Raw genomic sequence first — 19,034 nt, 5'->3', positions numbered from 1 at the left:
AACAAAGTAAGTAAAGGTGTCCCTAGGTGGTGATTACTGTGGTTAAGTGCCATTGAGTCGGTTCTGCCCCATAGCAGCCCTGTGTAGGGTTCCTGAGGAGCAGCTGGTGAGCTTGAATGGCCAACCTTGTAATTCAAACTGACTTTTCAGTCCATTGCCATTAACCTGCAGCACCACACCAGCCTAATTGCTAACTGAAAGTATATAGCATTTTGAGAGTACCTGGAAAAAAAGCTTGATGACCTATGTTCAAAATCTCAGCTTTCAAAATCCATATGGCATACAGCTCTGACATATATAGGGTTACCAGGAATCAGACTTGACTTGATGGCAACTGGTAAAGGAAATAAAAGTAGAAAATGTAACAAAGAGTATGTTGTTGTTGTTGTTGTTGTTGTGAAGTGCTGTCGAATCAGTTCCGACCCATAGTGACCCTGTATAGGGTTTCTGAGGAGCAGCTGGTGAGCTTGAACCACTGACCTTTCAGTTCAAATGGCTTTGCAGTCTAGTGCATTAACCCACAGTGCCACACCAGGACTCCAACAAAGAATACAGGGTTTCTAAAATATGAAACATTCAAAAAACACATAATAAGATTTAAATTATCCAAGGGCCTTCAATACATTTATAACTTCAGAACATAAGAGCCCTAGTACTTCAGAAGGTACCATGACTCCTAAACCCATAGAAAAACTAATCATCCATTGACTACTACAAGAACAAACAAGGTGTTTGCCAGGAAGCCATCAAGGCAAGCAATCAGGTGTCTTCAGGGCAAACCCCTCTCCAAGACTCAAACTCAAAGGGAACACATGAGCAGGCATGCAAGCTTGCTTGTGACCCTGTTGGTCTACTGGTAAGTGGAAGAGGGGGAAAGGCAACAATGAAGAAATGGGCTGAGTTCAACCACGTTCCATAGACTCCTGTTGACCTGGAGATGAGAGTGAGAAGAGGAAGGGCTGGTTGGTCTGAAGTGTGGTAAGATCTGGGGACCTCTGAGCCCATGGAAAAGGACATAGCCACAAAAGCTAGAGCTAAGATGAAGCATCCAGCTGATATGAACTGAGGTAAGACTCACAAGAATGCCCAAACTTGCAGATAGTACCCATGTGACCTAACCTCGATGGCTTGATAATCAGAACTCGACTAGAGGAAGATAAACAATTTTTGATAAAGGAAATGAGGGTAAATTGCTACAATTTGATGAACTTGACCTACACTTCTGGATGTAGTAGCTCAAAATACCAACTGAGAGGGAAGGAGTCTTCACATCAAGTATCAATGCTATCCCCTCTGTACACAGGGTAGATAGGGATGGGCAACTTAGACACTGGCTACCTAAAATGCAGGGGGATAGAAGCACGAAGTGATTGGTTTACAAATTTTCAAGAGGGAGTTTAGTTTCAGAGTGTGCGGGGGAAGATAGAGTTCTCGCTGAGTAGTTTTCATCTTGTCTAGACGGGTCTGGTGAAAAGAGATGGGGATAAGATTCTAATGATTCAATAGTGAGTAATTGTTATCATGACTAATTGCAACTGTCACAACTGTAAAGGTAGAAGTTTTGTAACAAAAATGGGGAATAGTTAATCTTACAGTCCAGAAGCAGAGGACCCTCAGGCCATCAAGGGAGAAGAGCACAAGCGGAATGTGAGACCCTATCCAGAGAACCAGTGACACCAGAGATGGAGGCAGAGATGAGGACATGGATAGAGGGAGCAGCTGAGGACTCTGGACTCATGAAAAGAGAGGAACCAGGTACTGTCGGCCAGGAGGCAGGCTTGCAGAATGTGCCCTTTGCTTGTTTAAATTATTATATATTCCTGAGTATGTACATCCCCTACCCCACTCCACCCCCAAAAAATATACCAAAAAATAAACTGGAATAGAAGCAAATACTGTTGAATGATGATGCATGGAAGGGACTGCAATGAAACGATGGTGTAAAGCTAATGTTCTCCCATGTAAACTATCACTCAGTTCACAATAAAAAGTTTAAAAACAACTAATCATATAGAGAATTCAACTTGAAACATACACACAGAGATGTTCAGATGCTTGTGGCTACAAGTGACCTCATTGGTAAATAACCTAATCACAGAGACAAAGCCAAACTACTTCTGATCATTTAGAAACAATTAAGTGCAATTGAGTCAGTTCTGACTCATAATGACCCTGCACAGAGTTTCCAAGGAGTGGCTGGTGGGTTTGAACTACCAACCTTGAGGTGTGCAGACCAGTGCTTATCCTACAGTGCCACAGGAGGAGACAAGAGTTCTATAAAACAGCTTAGGCTAATAAAAGACCAGAGCTCCGTGGCTGCAGATGCCTTGCTGGTATAAGTTGATTCATCTATTCAACAAATATTTACTGAGAGCTTGTTATGTGCCAGATATTGCTCTAGGTGCTAGGGACATGGCAGTGAACAAGGTACCAGAGGCCCGCCTGGCCCTCAACACCTGGCATCCTAAATGAGAGAGAGACAGCATCGCACAAGTCATTCCACAGTGTGCTGGTTTAGCAGGAGGTAGCAGTAGGGAATATTGGTGTAGCTCTGTAGGATAAGCACTCGACTGCAAGGTCTGTTTAAACAACAAGGTCAGCAGTTTAAACTCACCAGCTGCTCACTGGAAATCATGTACAGGGTCGGGATGAGTCTGAAGAAATTCAATGGCACTTCAACAACAAAAGAATTAGGGGAAACATCTTGTGGAGAGGGGTGGGAATAGAGAGAAAGAAATTTATGTCTACTCATTTTCATGCAGCAGTTTGCCTAAATCCTCTAACATTTATTCATTCACTGGCTATTCCATATTTATTAAGCATCTATGGGGGAAAGAATTATGCTGAGGAGCAGGGGACTTCTTGCTGTTGTTGTTGTTAGGTATCATCCACTTGGTACCAACTCAGTTCTCTGTCAATGTATGATTGCAGTCATTTTTGTATTATCTCTAGCAAAATTTTACTTGAATGCAATATTAATGATACTGTCCAATGATTTCTACATGCTGTTGGATCAGAGGGATGGGCTTAGTAGTGAGGATAAGAGATGAATTTCTCTGCCCAAGAAGCAGATGCTCTGGTAGGGAAGCCAACAAAGCATTTCTCTAGAAGACAATACACTTCAGAAGCAGGTATATATGAATTGTCTGACCCAAGCCATGATCTTTCAGTTGCCTAAGATGCAAGCAAAATAAATTAATAATAAAAAAGGAAAGTGGAAGAAGAATTAATGCATTCAAACTGGCAGCGAATAATGACTATAGGGTGACCTATCAAAAAGACAAAAAAATCAGCCTTAGACGAATACAACCAGAATGTTCCTTATAAGTGAGGATGGACGAGACTTCAGCTATCTTATTTTGGACACATTATCAGGCAAGACCATTTGCCACAAAAGGACATCATGTTTGGTCAAGCAGAAGGCCATCAAAAACAAGGGAAACCCTCAATGAGATGGCTTGATACAATAGCCACAACAATGAACTCAGCTAGCTCAGTGATCATAAAGATGATGCAGGATCAGACCGTGCTGTGGTCTATTATTATTAGGTTACCATGGGTTGCAGTCAACTCAACAGCAACCTACACTACTTATGAAATGGCAGGCAAAGAGAAAGGAAGAAAAAAACCTCTCTGAGGTGCAGATGAAGGGATCCCAGAGAAGATGATATCTTAAAAGGCCTCTGTCATGGAAGGATTAGATGAGGAATGAAATTTCAAGCCAAGAGAATTTCATGAGCAACACCATAGAAATAAGGCTCAGTGAGGAGTGAATTGTGGCCAAGGAGGGTATAAGGGGAAGCGCATGCTCCCCTTACCCCTTCTCCCATATGGGCAAGCTTCTTTACTCTCCTGTGTCTCAAGTTCCTCATCTGTACAATGGTGGTATAGTGCTAGCCAAATAACTTCCAATGCACATAAAGATAGCAGAACCACACCAAGTTCTTGGTAAATATGCCATAATGGTCATTAAAAGTGGTGAGGGATATAGCTAGAAGGGAATTTAGTTAAAGCAAAGCATTTATCCTTTAGATATTCAATTCAGATCACCAGCAACCTGCTTACTTACTTCTGAACCACCTTTATGTCTTCTTTGAGGAATGATTGTAAGCTTATGTGTCAGGTACTGAGCTAAGCGTTTCACATACATGATCTCATTCAACCCTCACAGCAACTGTGACATATCTATCCTACTCTTCATTTTGAAGATGAGGCCTAGTGAGGCTCAGTTTTATGTGCAAAGGTTACTAAGTTACCAAGAAACAGAGTACTAATACCAGTTTGCCTGCCCTGCATGCCACACCTCAGTTCCCTTAGTTCCTGTGTTAGCCCCGGCTTTTCCCATCAGTTCTTTATCACCCCTATCAATTCACCCATGCAGAAAAGTCTGCTTGATGCCCCATCCATGGTAGTAGCTGCCCAGCCCACTTCTGTCTTGGATGGCAGTTCCCCGAGAGCCCTCCAGCACTTACCAATTCAAGTAGGAACCAGCACTCTGCTGCCCTCGCCTGGCCTGGGTCAGAAAAGCCAACTGCTCCCTTGGCCCTCTGCTCAGTCCAGACATTCCACAGAATCTCCGTATTTTAAAGAAAGCCATTGGTTTGCTGTGGGTGGTCCTTATGATTGCCTCAGTGTCTACTTCATTGGTGCGCCATGCATACATATGATATCTTCTGTCTCCTTTTTTATTCTGTTTTTAGTTCGGTTCTAGTTACAAATTACACTCAGGAGAGCTTCTCATGAGTTTACCTCGTTGAACTCTTATTAGCTGACATATTCACATTGAGGTAAAAGGACAGGAGGGAAGATCCAGAATCCCACAGGAGCCAAGAAAAATGTTTCCACTCACACAAGAAATCTTTAGAGACCTATTATGACTGAACATTTTAGGCCAGGCTGATTTATTGAATTCTGTTTTATATTTGATTATATATTTAATAGTATAGTCTTATCTTTTCAGTGGAGTCCTAGTGTGCACCATAGGATAAGCACTTGACCTCAAAGTCAGTTTGAACCACAACATAGGCAGTTCAAATTCACCAGCCACCCCTTCGAGACCCTATACAGGGTCACTATGAGGCAGAATTGACTTGTTGACACTTAATAATAACAACAACAATCTTCTCAGTGGTTGTCCTGACAGAGAGCTTTGAAAAACATCTAAGATTCACTTGAATGAACAGTTGGCAGTATGTATGAATCCTGTTAAAGGCTAACTTGGATCAATTGTCACAATTAAAGATTATGTTTACACAACTGTTAAAAGTCTTAAATGAAAGAAGGTAGGTTACTCACTAAATTAGTCAATAATGTGTAAGGAGGTACCTAGATAACACGTGCAAGATTCTGCACAATGATGGGTAAAATACAAAGATCCCTGCTGAACCACCCACAGGGACTTAAGTAGGAAGAAATTGTTCAGAACTGCACTGTACATAACAATAGATGTATAAACATAATAAATGCAGGTTTACTTCCAATGTTCTTCTTTGTTCTGGTTTGTAAAATTAGTCAAGTTCCATCTAAAGCCATGACATAAATGAAAGAATGATTTAAGAAAGTATGCCTTTACAAATTAGTATAGAAAACATATACAAACATGTCATAATTGGACCTTTGGGGAACATTTATATTTTTATGTCATACCATTACAATCAAAGAGTGATCTAAAGGCTACTCTTTTTGCTGTTGTTGTTGTTAAGAAATACTTTTGTACCTGGTGAACTATTCAAACATATTATGCTGAAGCATAATGCAAGAAATAAGTAGTTACAATGCACTTGTTAACAGAGTTAATATCCTGGCACAAAATGCCAACAACTCTTCAAGCACTCTGCACAAAATACTTCAGGCAAGTGCAATAAGTTGCCCGAGCCAGCAGTTGGCAAAATTTGTCATGAAGTAAGTTAGGTACTGTAAAATTGAAGTTCTTGCAGACAAATAAAGGGAACATCTCATCTTTGTTGTGGAATCCAAAATGGATTTAAGCCTGTTTCATATGAAAGCTATATGCCTCGACTCTTTTTCTATTTTCTTCTGGGTGACTTTTTTTGGTTATAATGGCAGTAAGTTCTTATCAAAAACTTCCATCAGCAGTTTTGAAATGCATAACAAAGTATACTACGTAGTTACCCACTTCCCCTTTCTGCACAAAGGCACACCTTGCAGTATGACTTCTTTTTTGCTTGCATTTTGATCTACATATTTGCTTTAAAATCATTTTCATAAAGTAGAATGTTATTTAAAAATAAGTAAAGGAGTTTATTCAGTACCTACTTATAACTATCATTCTGTGATCCAATAATTACCCCAACAAATGTTTTAAGCACATGACCACAAATTATATATATTTCTACAAATAAGCCAGTGAAAATCTTATGGATCACAATGTTCCAATCTGCAACAAATCATGGAGATGGCACAAGACCAGCACATCTTACTGTGCATAAGGTCACTATAAGTCAGGATCTGACTTATTGGAAGCTAATAACAAAAGCAAATGTATTTATAAATGTACATTCATCTATATATCATTATATATGCAAATACCTACAATATTTACTAAACTTCAAAAATTAAAATCAATAGCAAAAGTTAGAAACAACAAAAAAAGTAGATTCTCAAGAAGTTTTTCCAGTACCCCATTATATTACAGAGTCCTGGTGTGGCACTGTAGGATAAGCACTGGACCACAAGGTCAGTTTGAACTGTAAGTTCAGCAGTTCAGATCCACCAGGTGCTCCTCAGAAATCCTATACAGGATCTCTTTGAGTTGAAAGCAACTCAATGACATTTAACAACAACAACAATTATATTACACACACCCTGCACATGAATGCCCCACCACTCTGGTCAAAATATAAGATGCTGCTGAGCTTAGCTCTAAAGTCTATGCAAAATAAAAAGGGAATAATTCAATTATTTTTAAAAGATCACTATTTAAAAAACCAAACCAAATCCATTGATTTCAAATCAAAGCCACTCTATTAGACAGAGTAGAACTGTCCCACAGGGATTTCAAGGCTGAAGTTAAATTAACCAATCACTCCTCAGAAACCCTAGACAAGGTGGCTATTAGTAGAAAACGACTCTGCAGCACTTAGCAACAAGTCTTTCCAAAGCAGACTGTGGTATCTTTCTCCTATGGAGCAGCACAAAGGTTAGATCCACTGACACTGCTCTTAAAAAACAGATGAGTACTTAACCACTATGCCACCAGAGCTCCCTTGTTTATTTAAGCAGGGTCCCAATTAAAGGTGCCTAGAAGTCCCTGGGTGGTACAAACAGTTAAATGCTTAACTACTAGCCAAAAGATTGGTGGTTCAACACGCCCCACCCCCCATGCCCTTCAGAAACTGCCTTGGCCCTGCAATCTGCTTTCAAAAGGCCACACCTTGAAAACCCTATGGAGCATTTCTACTCTGTGTAGATGGGGTCAATATAAATCGGAATTGACACATCAGTAACTAACAACAACAATTAGTCCATTGGAGATAAATGCAAGGCACTGCTGTTGTTCTTGTTAAGTGCCTAGAAGTTGGTTCCAACTCAGAGCGACCCTGTATAGATAGGGTCTCCAAGGAGTGGCTGGTGGGTTTAAATCACCTACCCTGAAGTTAAGGCCTCACCAGGACTGACTCATACATATTACTCAACATGAACATAATAGATTACAGAACAGAAAAAGTAAACTTTACTAATTGAAGATAAGCCTTTAATTGATGTTTTATTTTGTATTTAGCTGTCACTTACATAATGGTAAAGTGAACAACCCAGAATCGATTTAATTATCAAGATACAAAACATACTACACTCTGATAAATAGTCTTTAGATGTAAAAGCTGATAACAGCATAGACATTTAATATAAATGCACTTTAAGTAAACATATCTCATTTTTCAAAAAATAGTATATAAAGTAAACATCAATTAATATCAGATAAAACACAGAGGAAAAAAGAAAAGTCAATGAATGGAACTAGCCATACACTTGAATAGGTAACAGTTGTGACTGTAAGAGTTTCAATAAATACATATTTACTGTTGCTTTTAAGTGCCCTCAAGTCGGTTCTGACTCATGGTGACCCTGTTTAGGGTTTCTAAGGCTTTTCAATCTTTGCCAGAGCAGAAAGCCTCATCTTTATTCCAGGGAACAGCTGGTGGCCTCAAACTACTGACCTTGTGGCTCACAGTCCAGTGCTTATCTCCTATGAAGCCACTGTGCTCTATCAATAAATATAGCAAAACAACACTAACAACCAAACCCACTTTCATCGATCTGATTCCAGTTCATTCCTATGGGACAGAGCAGAACTTCCCCATAGGGTTTCCAATGCTGTAATCTTTATGTAAGCAGATTGCCATATCTTTGGAGTGGCTAGTGGGTTCAAACTGCTGGCCTTTCTGTTCGCAACCAAGTGCTTAACCGGTGTCATCAGGGTCTCTTTCCATAGCTATAGGACATAGAAAAAGGGTGAGTATTAACTGAAAGTTGTGTCCACCCCAAAAAAACTAATACTATGTTTATATTATCAAAGTGAAAGGAAGAGCATAAGCAACTGCCAGAATAAATGAAGTTTTGATATAATTTTAACCTGAAATGCTCATGTAAATAAGGAGGAGTGGATATTTTGTTTGACTGATCTAGGTCTGAGGTTGGCAAACCATGAGTCATAGATCAAATACAGCAGTCACTTTATTTCTTTTATACAACCTTCAAGTTAAGAATGATTTTAGAATTTTTTAAACATTGAAAAAAATCTTAAAATAAATGTTTGTGACACCTGAAAATTAAATAAAGTTCAAATTTCAGTATTCATAAATAAAGCGTGATGGTTTTATGGATTTATAAGTATAAATATTTGCAGCAAAGATAAAGAAAGACAAATTTACAAATCTCCTCTGTCAAACCTATGTGTATTTGTGGGTATACTCCCACTCTCCCTCCCACACCTGTTCAGACTCTGTATCTATTTTCTCTTAGATCAGTTGTTACGTGACTGTGTATCTGATAGTATTTACCTCTACTGCCTTTAACTCTTGCACTCTCCCACAGCCTCCATCAATTTTTCCTGTATATTGGAAGTTTTATTGGAATACAGGCAGTGCATTCATTTACATATCCTCTATGGCTGCTTTCATTCAACATTTCAAGACAGATCTGAGTAGTTGCCACAGAACCATGTGGCTCACAAAGCCTAAACTATTTACTGTCTGGCCCTTCACTGGCTGTCTAAATAACTGATTTCACTCCCACACTTCCCCTTGTCATAACATGTAGGAGGTTTGAGTTTTTTGTTTCTGTTTTTGTCTTATTTTTGTTGTTGTTGTTTTACTGATAAGATAAATTCTCTTTACCCAGCTCTACATTCTTTTTGTGGCAAGTCTGATTTCCACAGTCCCAGCTCCCCCGCCAGCTGCCTCTAAGCCACCTCTTGCTCTCACAATGGTTTCTTTTTCTTTATCTACAACTTTGGTTTTCAACTGACAGAGGCCCAGTCTTTTTTTTTATTTTTTTTAACAGATCCTCTTTGATCTAACAATCTTATCTCCCATTACAATCTCATGCTTGGTAAGTTTTGCACACACATACAAAAATGTATACATATACAAGCATATATATGTGTATGTGTATCGATCTATACATAAGATTTCTGGTGTATTGCTGTAGAATAAGCACTGGACTGTTAATCCCCAGGTCAAACCCACCAGCCACTACACAGAAACAGGGTTACTATGAGTGGGAACTAACTTAATAGCACTTAACAATAAAAACATACATATATATACATACATACACACACACACACATATACAGGAGTCCTGGTGTGTGCTATGGGTTAATGCTCTGGACTGCAAGGTCAGTTTGAACTAACTGCAAGGTCAGCAGTTCAAGCTCATCAATTGCTCCTAGGAAATCCTATACAGGGTTGCTATGGGTCGGAACCAACTCGACGGCATTTAACAGTATATATATATTTATTTATTGTTATTGCTGTTAAGTGCCATCGAGTAGGTTCTGATCCATAGCAACCCTGTGTAGGGTTTCAGAGGAGTGGCTGATGGGCTTGAACTGCCAAACTTGTGGCTAACTGTCCAGTGCTTATCCTACAATGTTATACCAGGACACACACACTCTCTGTCTCTCCATATATATCTATATCTATGTTGTTGTTGTTATGTGCCATGGAGTCGGTTCCAACTCATAGCGACCCTGTATAGGGTTTCCGAGGCTGTAAATCTTTATGGGAGCAGAATGCCTCCTCTTTCTCCCACAGAACAGCTGGTAGTTTCGATCTGCTGACCTTAAGGTTCGCAGCTCGATTCGTAACCACTACGCTACCAGAACTCCTTATCTATGTGTATATATCTATATGTATAGCACTTAACATATCTATATGTAGATATATATATTGTTGTTGTTAAGTGCCATCGAGTCTATTCTGACCCACAGTGACCCTGTATAGGGTTTCTGAGGAGCAACTGCAAAGCTTAAACCTCTGTATACACACACACACACACACACACACATATATATACATATACATACACACACATATCTATATATGTGTGTGTGTGTTGTTGTTGTTGTTAAGAGCCATCGAGTCAGTTCTACTATGAATTCATAGTGACCCTGTATGGGGTTTCCAAGGAGAGCCTAGTGAGAACTGCCAACTTGTGGTTCAAACCAATAAGTTTAGTGCATTATCCTGCAGGGCCACACTAGGACTCCATCTACTTAACTAAATCATGGAAAGGACGAGCTTCAAGTTTCTATAACAATGATTCTCAAAGGGGAGAAGGAAAGGAGTAGTATCTGGAGAAAGACTGTACCACCCCTTACCCATCTGTATATATCACTCTCTCTCCAGAAAGTCCTAGTGTGGTGCTGTATGATAAGCACTGGACTGTCAACCACAAAGTCGGTAGTTCAAACCCACCAGTCACTCCTCAGAAACCCAATACAGGGTTGCTATGAGACAGATCTGACTCAATAGCACTTAACAGCAACAACAACTCCAAATACTTCTCTTTGTCTTCTTCGGTATTTGCCACTGATAGAACTGTGTCTAAGAAACATCTCCCAAACTTCTCACCCTTTTATATCACCCACACAACCATAGCTCTCCATTAGCAATTAAAAAAAAATAGGCTGTACTGAAAGGTGCCTGGCATTCATATGCTTATACTGTACTATCCATATCTACATTTAGATCTAACTTAACTAAATAAACTACTGAGGTTATGAAAGCATATGATCCTACATTATCAAAAGATGGAAAAAATAAGACAAAGAATAATATAATTTGAGTCAAATTTGACTTGAGTTGTTACTGATTCGAAATAAAGCTGTTCTTTGACCTGGATTAATAAATTTCATTCACCCAATTCAACACCATATTTTGCTGAATAAACGTGACTTTGAAAGTTTAAATATTCAGAAATATTTTTATTGGAAATCTTAGATTTTTCCAGAAAGAAGTCTAAAAAGAACTACTTTTTAAGCCAGAAAATAATAACTAGTATGTACACAGTTCATTTGACTACCACTCAGTACTTTGTTCTTAAATGTATTACTTTGAACACATGATCCAACATACATTTCTGGAGGCAAAGGGTTTATACAAGAAAGTCCTTTGAAGCTATTTTGTGGTTAGTGCTGTCTTTCTTTTGTTTTTTTTTTTTTTTTTTAAACTAAGCTCTTTAGAAGCAAACAACACCTGTGTGTGTGTGTGTGTGTTTTCCAAATGAGAAGTTACTTTTCATTTAAAATATTTTAAATATGGAAAAAGAATGTGTTCTTATAACAATGACCCTATGGCAGTCTGGTAGCGTAGTGGTTACGAATCGGGCTGCGAACCTTAAGGTCAGCGGTTCGAAACTACCAGCTGCTCCGCGGGAGAAAGATGAGGCTTTCTACTCCCGTAAAGATTTACACCCTCGGAAACCCTGTACAGGGTCGCTATGGGTCGGAACTGACTCGACGGCACTTAACAACAACAACAACAATGGCAGTCTACACAACACTTTCATATTTTTGACAATAATTGTGCTCCCACATTCAGCATTATTACACAGTTAACTTTAGTGGTTGATATAGGCTGGAGACATTTCATGCCTCTTAGTTAAATTTGATTTCACCCCTAATTGTGATACAACTGTGGTAAAACAAGAAGTGAAGGTGAAATTGAATCTCTTTCATTTCATAGCCACAAAGCACTTTGCCAACAAAAAAGCAGCATTCTTTTCAACACCTCCACACTACAGAGGTAGTAGTTTTCAGAACTTCCACAGGACAGAAAAGGAAACCAGAGTTGAGTAAGATTAGGGTCATAGTCACACAGTTTTAGGGAGAAGATAAATAGGCCATAGATTGTCCTTTCCTTGAAGCTGCTAGACCCAAGACCACCATAATGTCAGGTCCAAAGAGACCATGATCTCCAAGATGAGAAAACGTTGCTGTGCCCGGTCTAATTGGTTTTGCCTTATGAAGTAATGCTTTAATCTGAACTACACAAGTCTATGGCCTCAAACTTTTCAAACTGAGTTACAACCCATAAGTGGGATGTGAAATCACAAGAGTTCAACCAATACTTTTTTAACAAAATAAAATCAAATTTACAGACTAGAAAATATTTCAGTAGATTAACAATAATGAGAAAAACATTGATTTATGAAACTTAGTTCAATTTTATACATGTACACACACAGTGCTGTCCATTTGTGTATGCTGTTGTTGTTAAAAGTTGTCAAGTTAGTTCTGATTCTAGCGACCCTATATATAAGGTTTCCAAGGAGCAGCTAGTGGGTTTGAACTACCGACCTTGTGGTTAATAGTCAAGTGCTTATCCTACAGTGCCACACCAGGACTCCAGTTTGTGTATGCTATTGTTGTTAAATACCATCAAGTCAGTTTGGACTCATAGCAACACTTATAGGGTTTCCAAAGAGTAGCTGGCAGGTTTGAACTGCTGACCTTGTGGTTCACAGTCAAGTGCTGATCCTACAGTGCCACACCAGGAGTTCTATATATACATACACACACTCCTCACTAAATCAAGTTGATTCTTAAGCAATAATACTCACAAACAGAATAAGGGTTCCTATATGCTTTAATTGGTTAGCCATATAAATGCTTTTTTTTTTTTTCATGTGAACCACCGTAAGAGAGAGCAGTGAAGAGGGGGAAAAGAAAAATTTAAAGTTACCAGCTTAAACAAGCCACAAAAAGTAGTATGATTGGAAATTTTTAAATTGCTTCCAAAATAGTTTAACACACTTTCCTTCTTCTGTCCTAATTATGTTTCACTTGGTTTCCCTGAACCTGTGTGTTTAGGAATATATCTAGTTTTATTAACAACTGATGCAACAGGCAGAAATGAAAAGTGGGACATAACTGAAAAATAGGACATACGTTTGAATGTTAATGCCAAATCCCCATCACAAAGCAAGCCCGGCCAAATCCTGTCACTCCATCTGCCAAACCACTGGGCAGCATGGATCAGAGGCTGCTTTCTTCTCCCTTGAAAAAAACTTTAGAAGGCAGGTTTCTCAACTATCTGGGCAAAAAACCAACTGTTCTCTAGGGATACAGAATCTTGAACAAGATCATGAGCAATTTATGTTTTTCAGTAAAATTAAAGTGTTGTTGTATCATGATTTTTTTAAAATTTTTGCAACAAAGTCTATGAACTATGCAATATATTCAAGTGTGATTTTAGCAAAAAATTCATGTGCCTGATTCTCTTAAATAACTCCTCACTCATCCCCACCCTTAAGAATCCTCCATCCCACATCACCCTAAATCCTTCCACTTCTGTCCAGGTCTGGATGACTACTTGTGGACCAGTGTTGCCACTAGCCAGCATAGGTCTTTATTTGCAAGCACCATTCGGGGATTACACTTATTCTTGGGAGTTTAGCCATTTTTGTTCTCAAACAAGAGCCCTGGTGGTGCAATAGTTAAGCGCTCAACTGCTAACCTGGAAGGTTGATGGTTGGAACCTACAAGCTGCTCTATGGGAGAAAGATGTATCAGTCTGCTTCTAAAAAAGACTTACAACCTTGGAAACCCTATGTGGTGGCTCTACTCTGTCCTACACGGTTGCTATGCGTTGTAAAGACTCAGTGGGGTTTGGTTTGGTTGCTAGTTTCCAAACAAATCCTCAGGAAGTTCCCAGTGATGGTAGTTGTGGTTTAGGTGACATTCCATATGAGTTCCAACTCATAGTGACTCTATGCACAACAGAAGGAAACGCTGCCAGTGGTAACATGCCCCAAAGGTCTTGAGTTTAGTAGCCATTTGCTTGCAAATACATTGTAATAAAGACACTGTTAGTACCCTATATCTACCAACAATGGCATCACACAACACCAAAGATGATGTTCTCTTAACATCTTCATGGCTTCTGTTATTAATGAGTCAATTGATTTCCCCTTGCAAACACCAGTAACAGGCAGATTTAGTATAAGGCTGACAGTAAATACTTGAAATAAAATGACAGAATCTCCTCATTCTCAATTTTTGTTGTTGTTAAGTGCTGTCGAGTTGGTTCCAACCCATAGCGAACCTATATAGGGTTTCCAAGTATCAGCTGATGAGACTGAACCACTAATCTTGTGGATCAACCCTCCTTTGCAATCCAACAACAGCCCTACACCAAGACTCACATTCTCAACAGTGCATTACAAAGAGGACTTTTGTCATTCAGCCAATAACTACAATTAAATTCTGTCACATTCTCTGACTTTAAAAATTACTAATATTTTTATTCCTATTAATTTATTTTTCATTCTCTTATTTTCCGGAAAAAGTTTACCTAACAGACAAGTTCGTTTTGCACCACAAAACATGAGTTTATATCTAAAACAAGAGTTACCTTGCGTTTTAGGTTTATTTTCTAGGAAACAACAACTTGGGTCATAAAATCATAATATCTCTCAAAGTTTTAATTAAACACCATCTTACAGAGAACTTCCTAACGATAGACATTACTACTGAAAGACATACCAGAAGTACTAAGAACCGTTATTTTTTTCTCAAAATATGTTGTCTATGATATTTTTAAAAACTAGATGACAGAGCACAAGCATTAGCAATATATAATTAATTCACAGTTACGCTCCCAAAAGAACTGCAAATACTAATACCACATTTTTAAAGTAAATAAACTTTGAATTCCTCAGGTTTTTACTATAAAGTCTACCCTCCTGTAAATATGTACAGTCAGCTATTTAAATTTTGTTCTACCCACTTTCCCACTCCTCAAGCTGAAGGGAGACTTTTGAGGCAAAGCTTATTATTACTCATAAAGATAATACACACTGATGGTAAACTGGAGCCTAGTAGAGGCCTCTGAAGTCAAAATTACTCGGAAAGCAGTTCTATTTGTTGCTGAGACAGTCCCTGCAGCACTAGCAGACATTTCCTCTACTAGGTGGTAGTTTCTAAAACACCAAGTACACAATTTAAGTAGATAATCTCCTTAATCAGAAGTTTATACTGCTTGATTAATGTGCATCTTACAATGATGGTAGGTTGCAAACCTTACAGGAAAAAAAAAAAAAAATTCAATTTCAACCTCCTAGTGAATACACAGCAGTAGAATCTTTGGATGAAAAGCAAAAAAAGTTTCAAAAACAGTAAGCTTATGTATGCATGTATTATTAAATATTCAGAGATTTCTAAACATAGTTAAAAGTGACAAATTACTACATTTTCATTCAGAAGTTTTGCCCTTTTACACATCTTTTTTAATCAATGGGACCTTAATAGTACAAAATGGGGATGGGGAGTGACACTTGAAACTTCTCACTAAGTACCAACATGCAGAATACTGTTTTGTGGTGCAAAATGAGCGTGTCTGTTAGGTAAACTTTTTTCCAGAAAAAAGAGAATGAAAGATAAAATTGCAAAAAGTGTTACAGACAAATGGTATAACTTGTCAACAGTTGAAATTACATCCTCAGATTCCTTATATAAAGATCCTGGATCTAAAAGGAGTATTGAAAAGAAGTCTGCTTACCTATGGAAACAGAAAGGAAGAAATGCAAAAGAAGGTATAGAAAAATAATTTTCAATGAATAAAAAATATGAAACGTGTGCCAAAATCGTTACCTATTTGGATCTTTAGAGGAGGGATGAGGGGCATTTCTGCAGCCCGCGTGAGATGACTTTTTGCATCCATAATTTAACCAAATCACTCCAACACTTGAAAGATGAACAGCAGAACTCTTCTCACTAATTACCACTGCTTGGACCCCATGTGCTGCTTCCTCTTTAAAGCCACACTAGTTCATTATTCTGCCTCCAACTCTTAAATGATTCATTCCCTCCCCCCCCCCTCCCCTTCACTCCTGAGCAGACTCGGCAGGGAAGCTAGTATTTAAGTTTAATTTCTAGTACCACTTGGTTTCGAGAGCTTGGTGAAGGGTAAGAGGAGGAATCTAATTTAATAATTCTGTCATGATTTAGAGGGGCAACCCTCACCTCCTTACCCCCAAATAACTAGAAAAACAGGACCCTATAATTTGACAAGCTATAATCGTGAGCAAAGACACCAATTGAGAAAACAGGGCCCACGTGCTGTGGGAGCTGTCATCCAAGTTAAGTGGCAGTCAGCGAGGAGGTGGGTAGGTAGCAAGGAACCGGGCTGCTGAATGCAGCTGCACGGGCCTTGGCTCTGGGGTCTCCAAGCAGGGAGACCCGAGGCTCACCTGAATGATGTTTAGCTTTCTCCCAGTCACTAAATGTGGAAGGGCAGGGACGCCGGCCCCCTAATCCCCTGGGGGGCTGTCGTTGCGAGAGACTGAGACCCAGTGAGCTTGGCTCCGCACAGTCCAGGACGCCCCCTGAGCGCCACGGAGCCGAGGAAGAAGCACCGGTGCCCGAGCCAGCAGTCCCCCAGCGCCGCCCCCGTCTTACCGTCCCAGCTCCGACTCCACCTCGAAGAAATGGCTCAGAGCGTCCCTGTTGGAGCCGTCGATCCAATAATCCGGGACGAGGCTCCCGGCCCCTCCTGAAGAGCAGGACGAGGCAGAACAGGAGGGCACCGTGACTTTGAGCATCTTCGCGGCGGGACTCTGGAAGCCGCCGCCGCCGTCTCTACCCAAATGAGAAGCCAAGCGGCCACCGCCACCGCCGCCTGCGAACGCAGGAACGAGAGGTGGCGTCCTTCACTCACGCACACACCCACCACCACCGCCGCCCCCCGGTGCCCTCGGCCGCGCTCCAGAAGGAGGTGGGCGGACAAGGGAGCTAGGAACCCGGAGAGGGTGTAGAGGAGAATCCGGAGTCACCACCAGCAGGGGAGAGAGGAGGCGGAGGCTCTGCAAAGGAGAGAGACGCCCTCCCCCTTCTCTCCTCCCTCCTCACCTCTCCACCTCCTCCTCGCCGAGCCTTTCCAGCCCCCCTCCCTTTTTTCCTTTCTCCCTCCCCGGCTGAGGCTGCGGTGGTGCCGCCTAGGGCGGCTCCGGATGCCGGAGCTTGGGGAAGGCAAAGGGACCAGAGCATCATCCCACGCACCCTCCCGCGGGAGCTGAGAACCTGAAAGGAGACCGCGCGCAGTGGGACGCTCGTTCCGGGAGTGGCGGGCGTCCAGCGCGCTCTGGGAGCGCGCGAGTCCGGGTGGCCCAACCGGATGGTGAAAAGGGACTAGGCTGTTGTTGCCGCAACTCAACCCTCCTTGAACGCGTCCTGGTGATAGCTCCCTCCCACCTAGTACCAGTTAACCAGACATCCCTTGTTTGGCCCCATGTCAAAGCTTAAATAGGAAGGTGCCCTGTGCTCTCAATCCCCTAGGCTCCTGTGCCCTGACCTAATGAAAGCAAGGAAAAAAGGAGGTTCCGTGATCCACATTGAACTGACTCACCTTTGGGTGGTCTTCAGTTAGAATAGATGCTGCTGTTGCTGGTGGTACTGCCTCCTCAGGCTCTGCTGGGGCGCCTGAAAGGGCAGATACTTGGCTGTGTCTAGTTCCCTCCCAATATCTGAAGGCCCTCAACAGAAGTGGCTCAGAGAATTACAGGTCTGCAGTGACCCTCTGTAAGTCAGGTAGTCCAACCCTCTGCTTTAAGACAGGACCTGTCATCATTTGTGACAAAGAAGATTGCTACATTTAAAGCCCTTACCTATCCCCAAGAGATATGTCCCATCACAGGTATTCTAATGTCCATCTATCAACCATCCTGCCTATTCTAAGTACTTGTATATCACGTATTTTAACTTACACTTTTTTTCTTGTGGATTTCAGCAAAGGTGAAATCTTTTGTACATATAGAACCTGCATCTGATCATACTTCTAGCTATCTAATTCTAGGCCCTTTAATATTAGAGACAGAACTTTCAGTCTCTTTTTCCTTGGACTTTTCTCCTGCATGCACTAAACTCTTTCCATTGTGTCTCCAATCCTGACAGCAGTCAAAATTGTGGTCCAATACTTGTCCTAATTTATTGATTGATTGATTTCCCTGCTGTTTTAGTGGTCTACAAAATAATAATAACCAAGTAGTGTTAGAAATGTAATGCTTAGTTGATTATAAATGAAAAATAAGTACAATAATTATTCCTCACTTTACGAGGTTGGATGCATGCTGAATTTATAAGTGCTTTAGAACATAACATGGGTTTACACAAACTTATACACTGGATTATTTAGTGGTAATAATTAAAACTGAAAGTACTCACATGACTTGTTACTTTTCAGAGAAAAGTAATTTCATAAGCAACATAGAAAAAAAAATGTTTTTACAGAAAACTCTCCTTCACACTAAGTTCCCTTTGGCTTGCTCTGAGTGGTGGAGTTATGGGCATGAAATAGTTACAAGGCCATTTTTATTCACACTGCTTGGAGACAAGTTCTGAAGTGATATGTGAAGATATTTGTATGTTGTGAGCAATTATTTTACAACCTAAGTTTAAAGCAAACATATTATATTGAAGGAGATTATAAGCCCTTTTTCTCCCCCACATTTTTAGAGAATAGCTGGAGAAACAATCATTTCAGTCTCTCTCTCTCTCTCTCTCTCTCTCTCTCT

General features: G+C 40.3%; 1 protein-coding gene across 1 annotated transcript in view; it reads right to left on the bottom strand.

The window, feature by feature from the left end:
- Nucleotides 1-17,158, bottom strand: part of CAMK4 (calcium/calmodulin-dependent protein kinase IV) — a 410,640-nt gene extending 393,482 nt beyond the window's left edge. The window contains exon 1 of the mRNA XM_006876760.1: nt 16,924-17,158. Coding sequence (XP_006876822.1) covers nt 16,924-17,066 — 143 coding nt within the window. The 5' untranslated portion in view covers nt 17,067-17,158. The remainder of the gene's footprint in view (nt 1-16,923) is intronic.
- Nucleotides 17,159-19,034: the final 1,876 nt, after the last annotated feature.

This window comes from Chrysochloris asiatica, unplaced genomic scaffold, assembly GCF_000296735.1.
Source record: "Chrysochloris asiatica unplaced genomic scaffold, ChrAsi1.0 scaffold00411, whole genome shotgun sequence".
In the NCBI taxonomy this organism is placed as follows: domain Eukaryota; kingdom Metazoa; phylum Chordata; class Mammalia; order Afrosoricida; family Chrysochloridae; genus Chrysochloris; species Chrysochloris asiatica.
Note: the sequence above shows the minus strand (reverse complement) of the source record. Positions and strands in the feature narration are given on the sequence as shown.